This window comes from Monodon monoceros, unplaced genomic scaffold (assembly GCF_005190385.1).
Source record: "Monodon monoceros isolate NGI ecotype Baffin Bay Population unplaced genomic scaffold, NGI_Narwhal_1 Super_Scaffold_20, whole genome shotgun sequence".
Classification (NCBI taxonomy): Eukaryota; Metazoa; Chordata; class Mammalia; order Artiodactyla; family Monodontidae; genus Monodon; species Monodon monoceros.
The window spans coordinates 117724758-117745734 of NW_021703777.1; the positions used below are offsets into that span (position 1 = coordinate 117724758).

Genomic DNA, 20977 nt, shown 5'->3' on the forward strand with positions numbered 1-20977 from the left:
ACGATCACACCACATCCCTCCTTCAACAAAAGAGAAGTCTTGTGTACTACTTAACGCTTATCCAGAACACAGAGCAGCACCGTAATTACAGCTCTCTGATCTAGTATATACCCATCCTCAGAGCGAATTTATCACAGCTCCGTGGTGAGAAAGGAAAATCATCAGGTCGTTTCTGAACGACGCTCCCAGTTCCTCGTGGTTTTAAATCCGCTGGGCGAGACTGATTCGGGAGCAAACTACGGAAGGCGCCTGGTGGCAGCCTGGAAGCGGAAGAGCGCGCAGGGCAGCCGGGGTGGAGCGCACAGCTTACCTTGAACTCCTTCTCTATGTTGGCCAGCTTGGCCAGCTCGTTGCTGAGCTCCAGGGCGGTGAGCACGGGGTCCTCGCTGGACAAGGACAGATACGCTGGGCTGGCCAGCCCTTTGTAGGCATTGATCCTCGAGCGCGAGTGGCTGAAGGAGTCGTGCCTCTGCTTCTCCGTGCAGTCCCCGCACTTGCAGAAATAGTCGTGCGGCCGCTCGATCCTGGCGCCCTTCATCAGCAGCATGTGCACCACCTCGTACTTCTGGCAGTGCGCCGCCAGGATGATGGGGGTGATGTCGGGGGAGAAGCGCGTGCCGTCCTCGTCGTAGGCGTAAAAGTCGTCGTCCTGCAGCTCCTGCTCACAGGGGCTCAGGGTGAGGCGCTTGCTGGCCGCGAAACCCGGGTGGTTGAGGATGGCCTCCACGATGCGCACGTAGCCCTTGCTGATGGCGAGCAGCAGGGCGTCGCCGATGCGCGCCAGGTTCTCCTTCTTGAGCAGCAGCTCAGTCACCTCCAGGTGCTCATTGCCCACCGCCAGCTGCAGCGCGTTCTGGCCCATGTAGTCCACGCAGTTGACGTTCAGCGTCCTGGACTCCTCCAGCATCTTGCGCACCACAGGGATGTTGCCGTACTCGGCGGCGTCGAGGAAGCGCTCCTCCTCGGCTGTGAGGCTGGTGCCCCGATCGTTGAACATGAAGGCCGGGCCCCGGACAGCCTGGCGCCGGCCCTTCTCGCGCATCACTGTCTTGCGCCTCAGGGAAGGGCTTTCCTCCATTGACCTAATCAGCAACAGCAAGAAGAAGAAAAAAAAACCCAGATGTATAATATTAGGGCATATTGCTTCCTCCCAGATGTCGGGCCATTTCTGGAGTACACAGCAGCCACCGCGCACATCTGTGGCCCGAGGACAGACAGGTCCGTTGCTGACACCCGCCTGAAATTTACACCTGTACCTAACACGGGGTGCTAGAACCCAGAGAGGGGTTGGAAGCCCTTCAGAACAAGAGTTCCTGTTCCGTAGAAAATGACATTCACAAGGAATAATAATATAAACGATTTCCAGACACCCTGCGTCTCCCTTGCGACCCTGGCAAAGATGGGACTCATCATACCTTGTGGAAATAACCTTACTACTGCTCTTAAGAGCCTTGAAAATAGGGGCGAGCAGGTACCTGGCACCAAAGCACTAGGCTTGAAGGCTAAAGAAATTAAAATTTTCAAGAATTAGGCCAGAACAATCCTCTCAAGTCACTGCATATTTTTAACTAAATAAAATCATTGACACACACAAAGCCCAGTATTTAGGCCAAGTATTATTTTTCAGGATCTTAGATTTGCTATTTTATTTTCTCTTAAGGGTATCCCACTCCATTCCCCCACCCCTCCAAAAAACTTACAAGATTCATTTTTTTCAATAACACAGACAAGATTTAGCAATTATAAAATGAGAATATCAATCTAGATTTATTTTTTTGAAAATAACTGTCTTTGTAATGAGTTGTTTAATTACCAATATTATATAGTTACCTCTTTGAACTAAAAGGATATGGTATGATTTATGGTTTAAAAATCACTAGTATTACTTTATGAATAAAGCAACGACCATTGACAAAATAGCATTCACATAGTCAGGGGTTGAAAACTAACTAGAGAGGCACTGTCCTCCGTGGGGGGCCTGGAGGTGGGCATTAGGGAGCATCTCTAGCAGGTGAACTCAGAGGCGGGTAGCAGTGTCCACTCAGTTCTCAGCTCCTTGGGCCCCAAATTAAGAAAGGAGCACCAAAGCCACTGGCAGAGGTTTCCCAGATAGAGACCAAGGAAGTGTGGCCAGGCAAACCTACAGAGGTAAGGAAACCAAAGAAGTCCCCCGACAAGCTTGTAAACTTGTCCAAGGGCAGAGGGTGCTGTGACTGACCCCCCATTCTAATGGCTCAACTAGTGTCAGGTGATCAACTTTAAAAAATTAAATATAGTATTTATATATACACACACATTTATATGAATATACTTATATATACACATATGTACACACACATGTATCTATGTGTAGGAATTTCTAGAAAGCAATACAAGAAGCCTTTCATTGTATTTATACCTGGGGCTCTGGGGAGTGGAACTGAGGAGCACAAGGGAAGGGAGATTCTTACTTTTCACTTACAGCTTTTACACATTTTGAATAGTTTTAACCATAGTTTGAATATTTTTATTAAAAATAAAATTTGTTTAAATTTTAAAAAATCTTAATCCCTTAGTTGACAAATTTTTTTAAATATAGGTACATACTACATTATACATAACCATTACACTATAATCTTTCTGAAGCTAAATAAATGCCATATGTTTGACTATTATTAGTAGGTGTGGTGTGTAGGATAGTGTGCGGAGTGAGGTGTGTAAAGTGTGTGGTGTGTGTGTGGGAAACAAGGAGGTGCAAGGCTGGCTGGGGGCGTGTGTTTTGTGTGTGTTTTTTTGTGTTGTGTGTGTGTATCTTTGTAGAATGATGATTTTTTAGGTGGACAAGAACTGGGAAATAGCATTCACTGAACTGCATAGAAGAGACCTTTGTTTCAAGATCAAACTCTATGACAAGGGTCTTTTTAAAAATCTTAAAAATACTGTCATTGTAATAAATTGACATACTTATTACATTAGTAGTACTGACTTCATTAGATTAAATATTACTATTAAGCTACAAACCGGTACTCTTCAAATGGCTAGAACTTCCATATTGTATAAATGATGAATTTTGTGCTTACCATTGATAATATATTGACATTATTTATGACTACAGAATATATATGCAGAATATGTAAGTCTGCAGAATTCCCGTCTATCTCAGACGGGTTATCTTTGGGGAAATAAACTCATTATTCAAGTGTCACATCTTAATGGAATAGGGCTTTTTATCTAATGATTGCTACCTACAAAGAAAATAACTCATAAAAACCCTACCTTTTCTCCCAAAAGAGAGTGATCTGAAAATACCAGAAAATGATTCTTTCATAAATTTTTTCTTTGCATTTCTTAGTATTTTAAAGTTTTTTTTCTTAGTATCTCTTCTTCTTTTGGAACCTATACCTACGTTTTGTGTATTTGAGCTGAAATGTGGGGTTTTAGTACTATACAACACAAGTGACATGAGCCATTTTGATTTTGTCTTTAAAAGATTCTAACACTGAGTTAAGTGTGAAGTAAGATTTTTCAGTTAGAACAAGTTATACTGCTATTTCAAAATAAAAGTACTGACTTAGTGCTACTTGTCTTCATGGTGAATCCACATAAGAAGTGTCTTTTTTTTTCTTTTTTAACTTTCCTTACAGTATTAAGATAAGCTTCATTAATCTGGACTGATAAAATGGTATGAGTCACAATCAGTTCATCCACAATGCATTAGCATGGCCTCAATCTTGGCTGGTCTTGGCAATGCATCTCCTCTGGCATGAGAAATAAGGAAAGAGTGAGGGTGAATGGGAGAGGATGCCTAACCTTAGTAATGCTAACACTAAAATCATTTTGCCAGACATTTTCTTACCTTTAGATCCTCACCCAGTGGGTCAACTCATTCAGCACTGCAAGGGTGCATTGGACAGGGCCTTCTCTTGGGTAAAAGCATTGGAGAACCACTGACCTAAATCAGTTGCCCTACAAGCACAATATGCAAGCTCCTTCAGGGCTGATATGGATGGCTGGTAATATCTGATTGCTATGGACTGCACTCTGTACCACCACAAATCCATATGTTGAAGCCCTAATCTCCAATATGGTATGTGGAGGTGAGGTCTTTGGGAGGTAATCAGGGTTAGATAAGGTTATGAGTGTAGAGCCCTCATGGTGGAATCAGTGCCCTTGTAAGAGAAAACAGAGAGCTTGCTCTCCCTACCCTCCCACCACCCCCTCCCTGTGAGGACACAGTGAGATGGCAGCCATCTGCAATCCAGGAAGAAAGCACTCACCAGAACCTGACCATACTGGTACCATGACCTCAGACTTCTGGCTTCCAGAACTGTGAGAAAATATGTTTCTGTTGTTTAAGCCATCCAGTCTGTGGTACTTAGGCATGACAGCCCAAGCTGAGTAAGACACTGACCACACATCTTAAGGCAAAAGAAAATGTTTTCATGCTTTATGAAACAAACTTTGGATTCCTAGTACTTGTCCAAACACTTAAGCAAATAAAAAGTTCTTCCCGAGAAATATTTTTGTGCACCCAAAGGCAATCCTTTGCTCCATTCTATTCAGAGGCAAAAATATAAGCAATGCTCCTCAGTTTTCGTAACTTTGCCATCCACTCATCTGACTTCTAACAGTGTGACTTGAGGCCCACCTGCCTCAAGATCACTTGGAATACCTGTTAAAATTCAGATTTCTGGGCCCCATTCTAGATGCACTAAATCACTCTCGGGGTGGGGCCCTGGAATATATATTTTAAATGAGCATCCTTTGCAATTCCCGCACACACTGAAGGCTGGAAACCTCCAGTATAAAAACGGCGATATCCTGGATCAATGACCCCAGGCTCAGAGGCCTGTAAACACTTGTCACACTGGCCCTGCCAAAAGCAAAGTTGGAATAACATGTTTGAGCAGTGCAGGCTAAGGGATAAGCAGCCTTACATTCACTTAGGTTCCCTACCCTTTATTACCACTTAAAATTTGATCTTCAGGACGCTATTCACCTGAATCACAGTAAATGAGAAGCCTGTAAAATGCCTTTACCAGTGACCATTTAATGTCATGCTCTTTCTTTTACCAAGGATTGATATTTTTAAAGGGTTACTATGTTTCCTTCAAAACTGCCTTTAAAGGGTTAAAGAGGTTTTCCATTATAGTATCTATTGTACCTTTTATGAGGATTCAAGTGCTAAAATCATCCTAGAATTGTGTATCAAGAAGCCTGTCTCTCCAGATGAGTTTGCTTCCCTTGATCTAATAATATGAACTGTACACCCTTGTCTTTTTTTGTGGCCCAGGGTACCCAGGAATTTAGCTTAGATCTAAAAATGCTCAATTACCATCAGTATCCTAACCCAGGTTTCTGGCACAGTCTTTCCCCTTCTCCTAAATCATTTCTGACATAGATTTTAAATCAGTTATCCTGTGTTCCATGTGTCTTAAACCTATTTTTTGGTTATCTAAATTCTTTTCTGAAAAACAGAGTATTAATAAATACCCCCTCATATAGGCCACCCCTGACCACACTCCTGGATGGTAAGGTCATGCTTTATTTGTCATTACCCAATGCCCAACAGGGAGTAGATACTCAATAAATATCTATTCAACTGAGTATTCAAATCTCTTCCTGGGCCCTATCCTCTCACTTGGCTTCAGCTCCCGCATGTACAACTATCTGTCCTCTGGTCACTCTAAAATGCCCCAACTCACGTTCTCCCTTAAACCGGCTCCCCTCCTAACATTTGCATCTCAGGCTAGTTATTCAGGCTTAGCAATTTCAAGGTCATCTGTGACTCACTGTCTTGATCCTGTCAGTCACAAAGTTCTGAAGCTTCTCCTTTGGAATGTTTCCTGTACCTGACCTTTTCTTCCAATTCTCATTGCCAACGCTATCCTCCAGATCTTTACCTCGTCGTGGCTGCATCACTAGAACAGCTTTCCGGCAGAGATGGCACAAGGGAAGGCAACGAAACTTTACTGAGTTCCTGGTATATGTGTCTGTTTCTCATGCGCTCTCATATTTAATTCTTGTAACATTGCTAGGAAGCAGGTATTATTTTCTGTTTCATAAATAAGAAAACTGAGCTCAAAGGAAATTGCCCAAGGTAATACACAGAGTAAAATGCAGAACTGGGATTCAGCCTAGGGTCTGTCTGACTCCTATGCTTCCTGGCACTTCGTGCTGCTCCTGATTTCCTCTTTGTATCCCCACAGACATCCCCAGCAGCTTGCACTTCTTAAAGTCGGCTTTTACTATCACACTTCTCTTTTTTTTTTTTTTTTTTTTTGTGGTACGTGGGCCTCTCACTATTGTGGCCTCTCCCGTTGCAGAGCACAGGCTCCGGACGCGCAGGCTCAGCGGCCACGGCTCACGGGCCCAGCCGCTCCGTGGCATGTGGGATCCTCCCGGACCGGGGCACGAACCCGTGTCCCCTGCATTGGCAGGCAGACTCTCAACCACTGCGCCACCAGGGAGGCCCCACACTTCTCTTAAAACCAAACCAAAACCAAAACCAAAACAAACTAGGTCCTCCAGCTGATTTTCAGGGATGCTGACAGCCTGCCCCCGCATCCCTAACCAACCTTCTCCTCCCTGCACTTCAGATTCATTCTTCACTGTCTTATAAACATATTATTCTGCTTATTTCTGTACTGTAAAGGGTACAGGTATAAAATATCCTATACCATCAAGGATATTTTTTTGAAAAATTAGCAAGGTGCTTTTCAATTTTGCCTTTCCAAATACCAGATCTTGACCCTGGTTAACTCGGGGACATCTTGCTTCAGCCTTGGGGTGTGGGAGGGATGCAGTATAGAGTTGCATGAGTTTAGGGGGAAATAAGATAAATTTTAGAGGAGGAGTGCACATAGAGAGATCAAGGTAATTTTTAGTGTGTGTGTGTTTTTTTTTTTTTTTTTGCAAGAAAAATGGGGTTTTGTAAGCAGAATTTGGGAAAAGGGAAATTGTCTTGAGGAATAATTTGCTTAGTTCCTTTATTTCTCTAATTAATTCCAAAAGAACCTGATCGCTGAGTGCTCTTGTCACACAGACAAGATAATTCTCCCACTTTTGACACCAAAGCAATGGTGCTTACTGTCCTGGGAGAAGAAAGAAATAGCAGAAAGGAAGTAAAAGTCAAGATGTGGATTTAGTAAGGTGAGGAACCACTGAGGGTAGGGGGATTCTTGCCCTGCTTGTTTGATTTGGAGATCTGGAACAGTCCTGCCTGGTTAAGTAGGGAATGGTCTGGGCTTTCTCAAGCCGCCCTCAGCTTCCATGTAGTGTGGACCCTGCAATGAGAGCCAGGGAGCCTGCACCCAGACTAAGGATGACCAGCTATGAGCTGGATAGAGGATGTTGCAGGCACCCAGCTTTGTAGCCCCCAGGAGCTGAGCTGAAACCACATATGCCAGCGAACACATCTGGGTGACAAAGTCACGTCAGCCAAGATCAAGTTACTGCCACTGACAAGCAGCACCCAGCAGACAATGAAGACTGCCCAGAGACCAGAAGAGTCAGAGAATAGCACCCTTTCCTCCCTCCAGGGGACACGTAAGCTCCCCTCCCCCAATGCCCAAATGCTACAGAGAAGAGCAGGGGAACCAGCAGCTTTCCAAGAGCCTGAGCAATTTTATCCAAGTGAGACAGTATTTCTTAAAAAGGAAACTTACTTTATATTATCAAACTAAGATCAGTGAAATTGGCCTCACAGCATCCCTCCAGAGTGCCCTGAACTGGGGGTGGACATGCAGACCAGAAAGAGACTCCAACCCCTTATGGAGATTGCAGAGAGGAATCAGTAAGCAAAGGTCCCTTAGACACCGGCTCGCAGCACAGGGAGACACTGTTCTAGTTGACTAGATCCCTGCGATAATGCAGGTCAAGGATTCCCTTCTTAGTAACCCACATAATTGCTTAATTAACTTAATTGCTTAATTTACTGATTGCTTAATTCACTTGCTGAATGAGAATGAATGTCTGTTTAGCAAGCAAAAAACAAAACAGAAGTTTAAAAACTAATTTAAACCACAGATTGAACATTTGGTCAACTTTTCTCCCCACTAGTCAGCAGGTAGGAGGCTCAGGGGAAAGGCCTGTTATGAGAGCTACATGCTGCCCATACAAGTTGTTCTGGTTTCTTGTTCCTGCTACACCTGCCTCTGGCATGTTCCTTTTGTTTCTATCCCTGGGCATACTCTTATTCTTGCCCTCTGCCAATTCAAATCCTTCCTACCTTCTGTGGCCCAGTTTACATTACACCTCTGGAAACAGAGGGTAAGGCTTCACACGGTAATAACTAGAAGACCTGCAAGGTTCCGTTCATTCTGAAATGTTGTCTTCTGAGCCTTTCTGAAACCATTCCTGACCACTTCAGCCTGACCTTTTGCAATATTGCTAGTCTGCCCATAGATCTATACACTTTTTTTCCCCTCTCCTTGATTCTGTCTCCTTGATTATTGTCTCCTATGATATTCATGTCCCCTAAATCTGGTTGAGAATAAATGCCCCATGCTTCCTATCTTATTTTTCATACTTCTTAGCCACCTCTATAGTGCCTAATATAGTGCAGTATATGTTCAAAAATACTTGTCAATTGATGCTAATTCTACAGATAAAGTGACTCAGTCAGAATGTTAACGTCCTTAAGGTCACTGAAAGGAAGAGAATTAGAAAATGGGAGCTCAGAGGTTCTCTCCTAGAGTCTCTCTACTTTACCATGCTGTCTCTAGGGAACAAGAAAAATGAATAACAAGTTGCAAATCAAAATAGCACTATTAAAATATAGGCTGAGCTTATGTATTGGAATACTTTGGTTCTATAAAAAGTGGCTAAATGAGCCATTCTAAAATGGCTCTTCGGGTTGAATCACAAGCTCCTTAGCACTCAGCAACAAACGGACATTATTAAAGAAGTCCCCTCAAATCTTTTATTGAAGTGAGGTGAAGAATTCAGCAGCTACTCAATCTATCTAGCAAGCCAGCCAGCCACCAAGCAAAGTAAACACCACCAACAATGTGAACCAAAGCGGTAAGAATAACAGTCAAATTGCTTTGACTGATCAGTTCACCACACCGAAGGAGGCACATGTGCCCACCGGCTAGGATCCGGTCCGTCCTTCTGTGAAGGGCAAGCAAAGCAGGAGGAGCCGCGGAAGATAAGTAGTGAGAAAGGCACAGAGGAGGGGGAGAACGTGTTCGAGAGCCACCACCGTGTTAGCTACCGTATTAGGGATGGTGATAATCGGAAGCGGTAATGAAGGTGGGAAGCAGCTGGCACCTGACGGAGGACAAGAAAGTCAGAGATGAAAAGTCAAAAAAGAGACAAACCCCACAGTCCCCCAGGGAAGCAGGCACCTGTCAGTCAGTGTGGTCGCCTCTGGAGATATCTGACAGCTACACACTATGCCTACGTGTGAGTGTGCTCGGAATGAGGAGAGGGCATCTGACAGCCTCGATAGTGTCACGTTTTGAAAAATCTCTCATATGTGTGTTTGTGGAGGGGAAGCAGGAGAGTGGCGGGGCACCCTGAGCTTGAGGAGCCCCGACGGGCACCAGCGTGCCAGGCTAGAGAGAGGCAGCCCAATCAGTCCGACTGTCTGGTGTAGCGGGGACAGCGCTCTGGGTAGCGCCGCTTTCCATACCACCTGCTGCTGAGCCTGCCTCTACCATCACCACGCACAGTCCGACAACACGCTGTCACGACCGCGGCCAAAGCAGCAAGACGAGGCACTCCGCTTCAGAAACAGGAACGCGTCACTTTCATGCCTAAAGAGTCCCACCCCAGAAAACGGTTAGAATGTAGAGATTCCAGAACTTCTAAGTCTGGGGAGGGATTTGGATCTCCACAGTAATTAATTTCCTGAGAGTTTCTGTTGGCCAGTGTTACATTCAGAATTCTCCATGCATCATTTTCATAAATCTATTAGACATCTGCTAATTTTGATATATGCCCTAATGACTCAGTCGGAGACAAGAAGCTGTTGTTGGAGGGAAGCTCCTGTCTCTGCTCTTCATCGCGTTCCCCGGCATCCCTCTCAGGAAAGTTCTGGAGACCCTTTAGCAGCTAAGACCAGAAAAGCAAAAAAGCTTTTAAGAGTGTGTTGTTCCCTCTAAAAGTCCACTGGGAGCAGAGGTGAGGACCCCTAACCACTGCCTGCATGAGTTCTTGGTGATGCTTCTGAAACGTATGTGCCCAGAAAAGCGTTTAGGTAAATGCCTTCTAGAACTTAGATGTTTCTGTTTCCAAGAAATGCATTTTGTGTGTAACTCCATTGAGCTGACTTATTATTGTTTTGTGATTAACTGCTTTCATGCCAGTCTCCTCAATAATACTGTAACATACTTAAGAGCAGAGACTGTCTGTCTATATCTCTATATGCCTGGCTGTTAGTACGTGGCTGATCAATATCTATCTCTTGGAGGCACAGATGTGTGTGTGCTTAAAGCGTTAAGACTGAAGACCTAGGGAACAGACACTTTTCCCCTTCAGATTCAAGCATACCCTTGGTCACATAAAATAATGTGTGGAAGTAGTGGTGGAGGGGAATTTGGAGTAATTCTTCTATAAAAAAGAATGTCATGAATACATTAATATAAATTAATTATCAGGAATTAAAGTAATGTAAACAATCATTCTTCTTTCAAAACAGATTTCTGCTTAATCACATTCTATTCTTAGTTACAGCACAAAATAACTGACGAATCTTACAGCTTGTGATTTTGATCTTACATAAAGTTACATTTTGTCAGGATAATCTGAGGGCAAATGGAGGATACGTCTTAGAATTAATAAGCTTTTATAGTTAATAATTAAGCTTATCTTCAAAAACAAACTCATTTATTAAATTCAGTACTTTCTAAAACTAATTTTTATTATTTCAGGAAGATTAGTGACAATGAAATTAGAAATGAAGTACAAATTCAGTCTATAATTGATCAAGAACTTGAGATAAAATGAACTCAATAGTAAAATCAAAAACCTCTACTGACCCAAGAGAAGTTCCTATTCGGCTATTTAAACATATTAGTCGCTATCAATTAGATATATATTAACTTCTAATGTTATTAAAAGCAAAAGGATCTGGTTTTCTATCATTGTCATCCATATCTGAAGTCAAAAGCCTGAGGTTTTTAGATTCTTGTTCCCATCTCATCACCCTGCAACCTATTTTTCAACAGAGAATCCATATGCACCAGTCCTATTTGACAAAATGTATTTAGAAATGCAAAACTGGTGTAAAATATTTAGTGATGTCATGCTCTTTCCTTAACACGTCATGCACTTGTGGACATTTAAATCTCATTTTTAAAAAAAGGTCTAGGGCCAAATTCATATAGTCACCTATTATTTGAATAGTGCAAAAAAAAGAGGGGAGTTTTCTTTTGAATAGGGGAAATTTTCTGACTAGATAAGTGTAGACAAATACCCCTGACCTAGATACTAAATTAAAGACAAAATGCTATAACAATCCTAATTATTCTCATAAAGTCACTGCTGAGCCCCTTATGCACAAGTGTGAATTTGGCACCCATAGCTCCCAACTCCAGACCTTCTATCTGGGGCCAGATTCCTCTGTGTACAACCTGAACAGGCCACTCTTCTGGCTCCCCTGTCAGACTGATAACTACGTAGTGTTGATTGCCTGAAGGGGGCTATATCAATCCTGAGCCAGGAAGTTGAAAGTATTCCTTCCTATGGAGAGCAGAGAGCTCTGCAAAAACAGTTGTCTTCCTCCCATTACATTTCCTGTGAAGTTTTATAAGGAGAAAACATGAACAGACAGACATTTGCTATCCTAGCACAGTAATGAAAAATTCCTAAAGTTCTAACTTACTCTTCAGATGTTGTCCAGGATCCATTTACCTCTTTGATATTAAGAGAAAACCATAAATGATATTTGGCAGGGGTCAATTGTTCCTTGAGATATTCTTATCTCCACCCCCCCCCCCCCCCCCCATTCTTGTTTTTTTTTTTTTTTTTTTCGGTACGTGGTCCTCTCACTGTTGTGGCCTCTCCAGTTGCGGAGCACAGGCTCCGGACATGCAGGCTCAGTGGCCATGGCTCATGGGCCCAGCCGCTCCGCAGCATGTGGGATCTTCCCGGACCGGGGCACGAACCCATGTCCCCTGCATCGGCAGGCGGACTCTTAACCACTGCGCCACCAGGGAAGCCCCCCCCCCACCCCGCCCAATTCTTAATCCTCCTACTTAGTTTAAAACTTTCTCAAGTTGATCTGCCATCAGTAGTCAAATTGAAATGATGAATTAATTGAATCTCATAAATGAGTTAATACTAATTATTAGTTTCCTGTGTTGCTCCTCCTAGGAGTAAGTGCATCTAAAATCTCTTTGAGGAAGAGAGAAATGCTTAACCTAAACTCGGCCACAGTGTAAACATTACAGTCAAAGGAAACTGGAGATTTCACAAGGCCTGGGGCTGCTGTGAATTCAATGTCAACCTTCAGCTTCAGTTTCTCAACTGGACTAGATGAAATCCTTTTCAACTCAAACATTCTATTCTTCATCATATTCTACATCAGTTAAATTTAGGAAGTGTGATTCTAAGATGATTTTAGTTGGGGGACTTCAGATGATCCTCAAATCACACTGTACCTATTACTATCTACTTCATTTGCCTAATAAGATCAGTCATAATTAAGAATAGTCTTCCTTCTGCAACCTTGGTTCTGTTAATAATACTGTCTTCATCTGGGCTTAAATGAATATCTAAAACACAATTGTAAGCATGTTTGGTTTCAAGATGATGGAATAAAGGCCTTTCTCACCCCTTCACCTCTCAAAAATTACCCCCTAAACAACACAGAAAACAAAGAACACAAATTTCATCTTCCATGAAACCAGAAGTATTTGTAACTGCACTCCACAATATATGAAAAGGAGATAAGTTGGAAGAATGGTGAATGATTTAACAGAGAGAAGGAGGGTCTAACCAGAGTGCCTGTAACAAAAAATAAGCTGATCCACCCAATACCGGAAAAGACTTGGAAACTAAGGGCAAAAGAAATCTCAGAAAGCAGAGACAAGGCAGGAGCCTAAAATGGAGGAATCAGCTGAAATTTTGTGTAAGTGGTGTGTAGTAACCCTCCCCCTAGATTGCTAACCTCCAACTGATATGATCAAGTGACAACCCTCCCACATCCCTATAAGAAATATAGGATACGAAATCTCTGGAGAAATAGAAACAGAGATTCTCTAAATGGGGGGATACCAGGCCCAGGGGAGGGTAGGGACTAAGAATGGGGGGAACCCTGGCCAGTTCCAGAATACTAGCAGTCAGGTTTATTATCTCCCAACCCCTACTCCCTTGTGACATTAAAAAAAAAAAAAAAGATACTGCATCTCTGAAATAAGAAAGAATGCTATAACAAAGGAATACTCATAAGACAAAAAGAGCTCTTAGAGATTAAAAATATAATAGATAAAATGGAAAAAAATTCAGTGAAAGAGTTGGGAAATATAGCCGAGGAAATATCTCAGAAAGAACAGAAAAGACAATCACTGGAAAACAGAATAGAAGAGATACAAAAACTAGGGGGTCATCCCAGGAGATCCAAAGTCCAAATAATAGGTTTCCCGAAAGAAAGAATAAATATGAAAATAACAGGTAGGAAATTATAAAAGAAATAATACAAGAAAACCTCCCAGAGCCAAAGGGCATAATCTCCAAATACTGAAAGGGTTTACCAAGTATCCAGTTCACTGAATGAAAAAAAAGACCCATATCAAGGCTTATCATCTAGACATTTCAGAACAACACTAATGATGAGATCATTCTAAAAGCTTCCTGAAGAAAAAAAAAATTAAAAACCACAAACAAAGGAAGTCAGAGGGTTTTGGAAGGGATGTCTTCAGGAAAACACACACAGTAAGAGACTGTAAAAGGTTTTGCTAAAGAGGCAAGAACAAGATGGAACACATATTTACTCCATGAAAAACAACTAATTATAAAAGAAAAGAAATGCAATCATACTATACTACTTGACTCAGCAGTGAATAATAGTTACATGATCATAATAATGAAGACTTTAAGTAAGATATTAACCACAAATTGTACCAAACCATGTGATGGAGGATGGGGGAGAATAAAAGGTATAAGTGAGTGAAAATTGTTGCCTGAGAATACTGATGACATCTAAAAACATGAATAACAAGATAGCTATACCCGAAGGAGTTTTAAGTGGAATGAAATGGAGGGGACAAGCAGAAAAAAGGAGAAAATCAGGGAACTGCCATGGGTTTGCTGTTGTTCTTATAAGCCACATTTTTTAGTATTAAGTTTTAAAACTATATTCTTGCATTATTTTGAAACTATATAAAATAATTTACAACAAACCAACAAAAATGACAACTCTCTATTGTACATAGTGAAATTACTACTCTACAGGATAAACTAAAAATATAATTCAAAGTTTCAGATTATTAAAGGTCTCAAGTCTAATACCGTGCTGCACTATTCTTGAAAATTATAACTATGGAGAAACCTGCCTCTTCCTTAATAATGCTAGTTTGACTTCAGTCCTTAAAGTCCAAATTCCTACCCCTGGAGATTCAACAGTGACTTGGCAAATCTCTGACTTCCACTCCAGCGGTGGAAGGGAAGTGCTACTTCCAGTCTGAAACACAAGCCAACGTGCACAGCACTGCTCTCCATCCCACGGCCAAGCTAAACCTAGACTGGAACATTTTCACAGGCCAATACCACAGAAACTAACATCCAAGTAGACAACTTGGGTTACGAGGCATTGTGTACTCATCTTCAGATCCCCTATCACACAAAGTTGAGCATCAGAAGCTCTATTATTTTTTTAAATCTTCTAATCACTCTGTGGCTTTATTTTATATAACTTTCAAAATAAAAATTGAATATAATTATGGTATATAACATGATGATTTGATATACATATACAGTTGACCCTTGAACAACACGGGTTTGAACTGTGCAAGTCCATTTGTACACATATTCTTTTAACAAGTATATTGGAAAAAGTTTTGGAGATTTGTGACAATTTGAAAAAACTCACAGGCAAACTCTGTAGCCTGGAAATATGGAAAAAACTAAGAAAAATTTAGGTATGTCATTAATGCCTAAGATATATGTAGATACTAGTCTATCATTACATAGGCATAAGGTGAGTGACATTTAATTATAATGTTTAAATAATTAAATAATATACTTTAAATATATTTAATAATAGCAATAATGTTAGTTTTCTTACTGTTTTATAACTTTGCTTTCAAAGAATTACATTACCACATAGTATGCTTCTCTCTCTCTCTTTCTTTCAATTGGAGAAGATGTGTGTCAGCCTATCATCACAGGTAAGTGGTTTTAAAAAAACATAATCATGTTTCCAATACTGTATTATGAATATGGCATGGTAATAATACCATATGCCACAAGAATTTTATAACAGTTCATTCATTATTTATAGGCTACTGTGAAGCAGCCATATCGATTACACTAGGCTACCATAAAGCAATCATATTGCTGCTTCTTCGTTATCAATGCATGAATCATTATACCTGCAAATAAATATGAATTTCTTTTTCACATAATTTTTTCATTTTTGATGTCTAGTGTTAGTATCAATAATACATATAACGTCTGCAATGTTTTGTATCATATAAGACAATATCGTTGTAGGTACTGACAGATGATTCATTTTGTAAACAGATGACATAAGCATGGTATCAATAGATACAGTACAATACTGTAAATGTATTTTCTCTTCCTTATGCTTTTCTTAATAACATTTTCTTGCTCTTACTCTATTGAAGAATACGATTATACAATATGTACATATAACATACAAAATCTGTGTTAATCAACTGTTTATGTTATTGGCAAGGCTCTGGTCAACAGTAGGCTATTAGTAGTTAAGTTTTAGGAGGAGTCAAAAGTTATACATGGATTTTAGACTGTGCGGGGAGTCGGCACCCCTAACCTCTGGGTTATTCAAGAGTCAACTGTACATAGTGAAGTGATTACTGCAGGCAAGGTAATTAACATATCCAGCTCCTCACATAGTTACATTTTGTGTGTGTGTGATGAAGAAACCTGAAATCTACCCTCTTAACAAATAGTCCAAATATGGAAACAACCTAAGTGTCATAGACCCATGAATGTTAAAAGAAACTGTGGTATATATATATATATATACCACATATATATATATATATGGTGTATATATATATACAATGTAATATCAATATTATTCAGCCTCTACAAAGGAGATCCTGCGATTTGTGACAACATGGACGAACCTGGAAGACATTAGGCTAAATGAAATAAGCCAGACACAGAAAGAAAAAAACTGCATGATCTCACTTATAAGTGGAATCTAAAAAAGTCAAATACATAGAAGGAGAGAGTAGAACTGTAGTTACCAGGGGCTGGGAGGTGGGGAAATTGGGGAGATGTTGGTCAAAGAGTACAAAGTTGAAGTTATGTAGGATGCATAAGTCTAGAGATCTAATGTAGAGTATGAGGACTATAGTTAATAATACTATATTGAATACAGAAGCTCTATTATTGATTTACTAAATAATCTTTAGAAATTGACTTAACTTCACTGTGTATCAATTTCCTCATTTGCCAAATGAGAAAACCTGCTTTAGAGAGGTGTGATTCAAGTTAATTCATTTAAATGACAGCATGAGGTATAATATAAACACAAATTACTGCTTTAATTATGACAAATTTTTGGCAGCACTTCCTCAAGAAAAACTAAACAGAATCCTCTCTCTTTTTTTTTTTAAAGTACATTTATTATAATTTTTTTTTTTGGCTGAGAGGCTTGCGGGATCTTAGTTCCCCAGATCAGGGACTGAAGCCAGGCCATGGCAGTGAAAGCACCGAGTACTAACCACTGGACCACCAGGGAATTCCCCAGAATCCTCTCTTCTAGAAGCCTTTCTCTCTTAAAGATAACACTGCTGAGAAATCTAATGACTTCTTTCATGTATGTTAATGAGTAAGGATTGAGTCTTCTTACTAAAAGTAAGACAAAACACAAAGTTTTTCCCTTTATTTACCAAATATTTGCCAGCTATGGGTCAATTCTTCCCTTTTCTTGAACCTCTTCTCTCTAGGCAGCCTTGTCTTAGTACCACCTGCTCCTTCATCTTTTTCCGTGTCTTCTGCTTGCTACTCTTTCTTTCTGCCCCTCTAAACAAAAAAGTTCCCCTCAGAAAACTAGCTCAGGCTCCCTTTGTTTCTCTCTTCGCACTCCATCCTTGGGTAATATCATGAACTCACACAACTCTATAACAATTCCCATTAGATGCTCAAATTCTCCCAAGCTTTAAACTTGCATCTTCCTGCTTGACACTTCTATCAAAATTATCTGAAAAATCAGATTCTACTCTGTTTGTTCTTTTCTTTTCAACAATGACATCACGATCTTAGTCATCTACATCAAAATCACCAAGTCATCTGTGACCCTGCTTTCTCTTTAAACCCCTGATGGACAGTTAGCTGCAAATTCCCATAGATTCTTTGTGTATTCTCTTTTCCTATCTCTCCCCATTCCATCCCACCAGTCCTACACGATTACAGATCCTAATCTCAGCCTGGAAAGCTACAATAGCCCCCTAATTTATTTATTCACATTCTGCCAATTGCCACTTCAATCTATCCTGTTCCCAGAGTGGCTTTGATCAAACTGTTGCCGCTTTGAAACAATCAATGGCTCCCTATTGCCTCCCCTTGACATACAAGATCCTATACATTAATGCCCCAAATAAGCTATGTTTCAGTAAAACTCAATTAATATTCCCTGGATATGCCTGGCATTTTGGAAGTGGGAGGGCTTGAATTAATTGCCCATCCTGTCTCTGCCTCCTATCCTATTTACTTTTTAAGGCTCATAAAGGTTTTCTTGATTTCTCCACAACCTTGTGTTGTCTATTTCTTCTTTGCACTTGACTCATCAGAGCTCTATCCTGTGTGTATGTATTTAAGCACTTATTTTACTCTAACTTACAGCATAATTGTTCGTACGTAGTTTCATTTCCACCTCTCCCTTATGAGATTTTAAACTCCTTGAGTGCAGTAAAGTTGGCATACTCATCTTTGTGGCTTACTGTACCTAGTCTGCACTTTGCATATGTAAACACTTAAGAAATGCCTTTGAATTAAAACTCATAAGAACTGCCTTCAAATGCTTTTGGAGTTCATCAGACATATTTAATAACTAAAAACTTCGAGAATGAGTTAATCTTGACAGTGACATACTACTTGGTCCTAGATTTGCAAACAATTGGGAAAAAAGTCTTGTTTTGAATCAATGGTTGGATAAAGAGTTCTATTAAAGAATTAAAAAAAAAAGTCTTCTTAGTGATATAGTAGATGACACTTTTCCTCCTAAGTCAGTCTGTTTAAAATTCCCAGATGGAATACTGGAGCATGGAGCAGTGAAATGAGCAACAGGGTTATGCTAAGGAATCCTTTTGGTAAAAGTGGGATTCTACCCTCAGCATTCTGCTGGATGTTAAATTCGGCTATTCTATTCTGCCTACTGAAAATGACCCTGGGGCTTTGGTAGACTGGGTATCCTTCTCCAATTCCATCCTGGGGCTGTATGTTTACTTTCTGAGCTATTAAACTGTGGCCATATTCTACTCAAAGGTGGAATAAAGAGCTAATCTCTGCTACAGATATCAAGTTAGTCTCTGCTGTTACCAAGTGACAGGCCTCAAAGAAACAAGAAGAGCTTGCTGCTCTACCTCTAGAAGGAACCTTTATTAATGGATATCGCCTTCAAATGACTGGGTCTTTTCAGCCAGCTGTATTTACTTTACAAAATAAGTACACTACAACATTTACCTGTTGAATTATGTAAAGTCAGAAGATAGATAGGAAAGATGTCCTCTTACGAGTTAGACATCGAGCCTACATTAGAATTTGTCCCAGTGCTTTGTGTAATTGACCTCAAGCTTCAAAAAGCAAAGTGTGTAATCTCTGCTCCCCCCTACTTTCTCAGATAAGAGTGCTCTGGTGTCCCATTTATTGTGGATTTACGATAAAAGGGAAAAAAATTAAAGAATCAAGAAGTTGAGCTGGGTTATAAAAACCAAATTGGCAAAAGGAAAAATGGACAATGTCTTAAAACCTTAGGGAGGCGGGGAAGCGAGCTGGCCGCGCTTTAATCCGAAAGGACCTACTTTCCCTCCATTTCCTGGGCCATTTCCAATCCAGGCTAAACTTCAGCAATAAGTGAACCACACTGGGAAGCGTCGCTCGTTTTAAATCAGAAACCTTCCCTAGACGACCTACTCCCAGCCAATCATTTGCGTTTTTAATAGACAAGTCCGGCCGAGCCAGGTGCGGGCTCTGACCAGCCGAGCAGTGCGCGACACGACCGGTTCGAGGTCGCCCCAGAAACCTCGCACCCCGCCTGTGGACAGCTTGCGGGCAGCAGGGGGCGCTGCGGAACCTCCGTCCCTTCCCGGGAGAACCCCTTCCCCGGCCCAGGCGGTTAGTCCAGCCCGTCACGACTGGCCCCAAGTTCTCTACCTCCTAAAAAAGACAGACGCCCAAGGTACGTGACAAAAGAAACAGAGAGCACGCGCCCTATAAAACGAACCACTCTCTTCTTCAACCTCTCTGAGTCTCGCGGCTGGTTAAAGGCTGTTTCCAAGATTTAGCAATTAAGAAAAGTTGTTCTTTCTCACACATTAAAGCGCGGGCCTCTACCTTTCTTTAAAAAAGAAACAGCTACTGACCCTGAGCCGCCTGGGAACCACAACCAAGTACCTCAAAGCGGTGCCGGCGGCCGCCCCGCGCCCGCTCTCTCCCCGGGAGACCCGCTGGGGCTTCGGCTCCAGTTTACCCCCAAACTGTGACTGGACCGTCGGGAAAAGAGGTGACAGGGCAAACCTTCACCCCACACTCTGTATCGCACACCGCCCCCTTCCTTCTCCCCACGCCCGACGGCCGGGAGCGTCGGAGGGGACTGAGGCTCCCTGGGTGGCTCCACGCTGAACGCCGGGAGGCAGCCGGGGTTCGAGCTCGCGCCGGTGTCTAAGCACCCTTCCCCTTCTTTGACCTCCCGGGGTAAGCTCCGGGACCCCGGGGTCCATCTTGCGCGAGGTCCCCGGACCACGGGCAGGGGCACGCCGGTCCTCGGTTGCAGGAGAGCAGGCGTCTGCTTATTGGAAAGCGTGCTTGGCGTCCGTTGTGTCAGTCCGCGGGGCTGTTCTGTGCGCTCGAGCCGGGACGGACACCCCGGCCACGCCTTCGGCGCCCCCAAGTCCCTCTACAGAACAACACCAAGGGTGCGAGACCCCGCCCTAGGTCTACCGTACACCCGAGCCGCCCCGCATAGGACTGCGGTGGAGGGTGGGCTCTGAGGGTCCGGGGCACATCGCGAGGCGGCCGTGGGCGCGCCTTCCCGCACCCCGCCAGCCGCGGTCCTCCCGAGGCGCGGGCCGCGGCCGGCCGGGTACTCACATGGCGGGCCCCGGCGGGAAGGGCGGCAGGCAGTAGTCGTGCGGTTCCCGCTGCAAGGGCGCCAAGCGCGGCTCGAGCCCCCCGTTGACGCCCCTCCAGCCCCGTCGGCGGCGCTGCGGCTCCGCGCCTTCGTCCTCGCCCTCCTCCTCCTCCTCCGGCGCGGGGAAGGTCACCCTCGCTTGCTCCTTGCACTTGCTGACCTTGGTGGACATCGCGCCGGCCGCGGTCCGAGCGCGGGGATGCCGGCCGGCGGCCTCCTTCTCCACCGCAGCCGCCGCGCGGTCTCCCCGCGGCGCCCCTTCCCTACCTTCCGCGGCTCCAGCAGTCCCGGGCAGCCCCGGGCGTGGAGGCAGGAAGAGGGAACGGCGCGGCCCGACACCGAGCAGTTAGAGGCGGGAACCAAAGCCGTGTCGCCGCCGCCGCCGCCCACCATCAAACCGTGGGGGCAGCCGCCACGCCCGTGGCTGTGAGGAGGAAGCCCGGGGCCGAGCGGGCCGCTGGTACTGGAAAACGCTCTCCCGCCCCGCGG

General features: G+C 43.0%; 1 protein-coding gene across 3 annotated transcripts in view; it reads right to left on the minus strand.

Moving 5' to 3' along the window:
• The window catches only part of TRPC3 (transient receptor potential cation channel subfamily C member 3), a 78680-nt gene extending 57908 nt beyond the window's left edge, over positions 1–20772 (minus strand). For all 3 annotated transcript variants that reach the window (XM_029235861.1, XM_029235860.1, XM_029235862.1), the window contains exons 1-2: positions 20449–20772; positions 311–1082 (exon numbers count right to left, since the gene is read on the minus strand). In XM_029235861.1, the coding sequence (XP_029091694.1) occupies positions 311–1082; positions 20449–20660 (984 nt within the window). In that variant the 5' untranslated portion in view covers positions 20661–20772. The remainder of the gene's footprint in view (positions 1–310; positions 1083–20448) is intronic.
• Between the last annotated feature and the right edge of the window lie 205 nt (positions 20773–20977).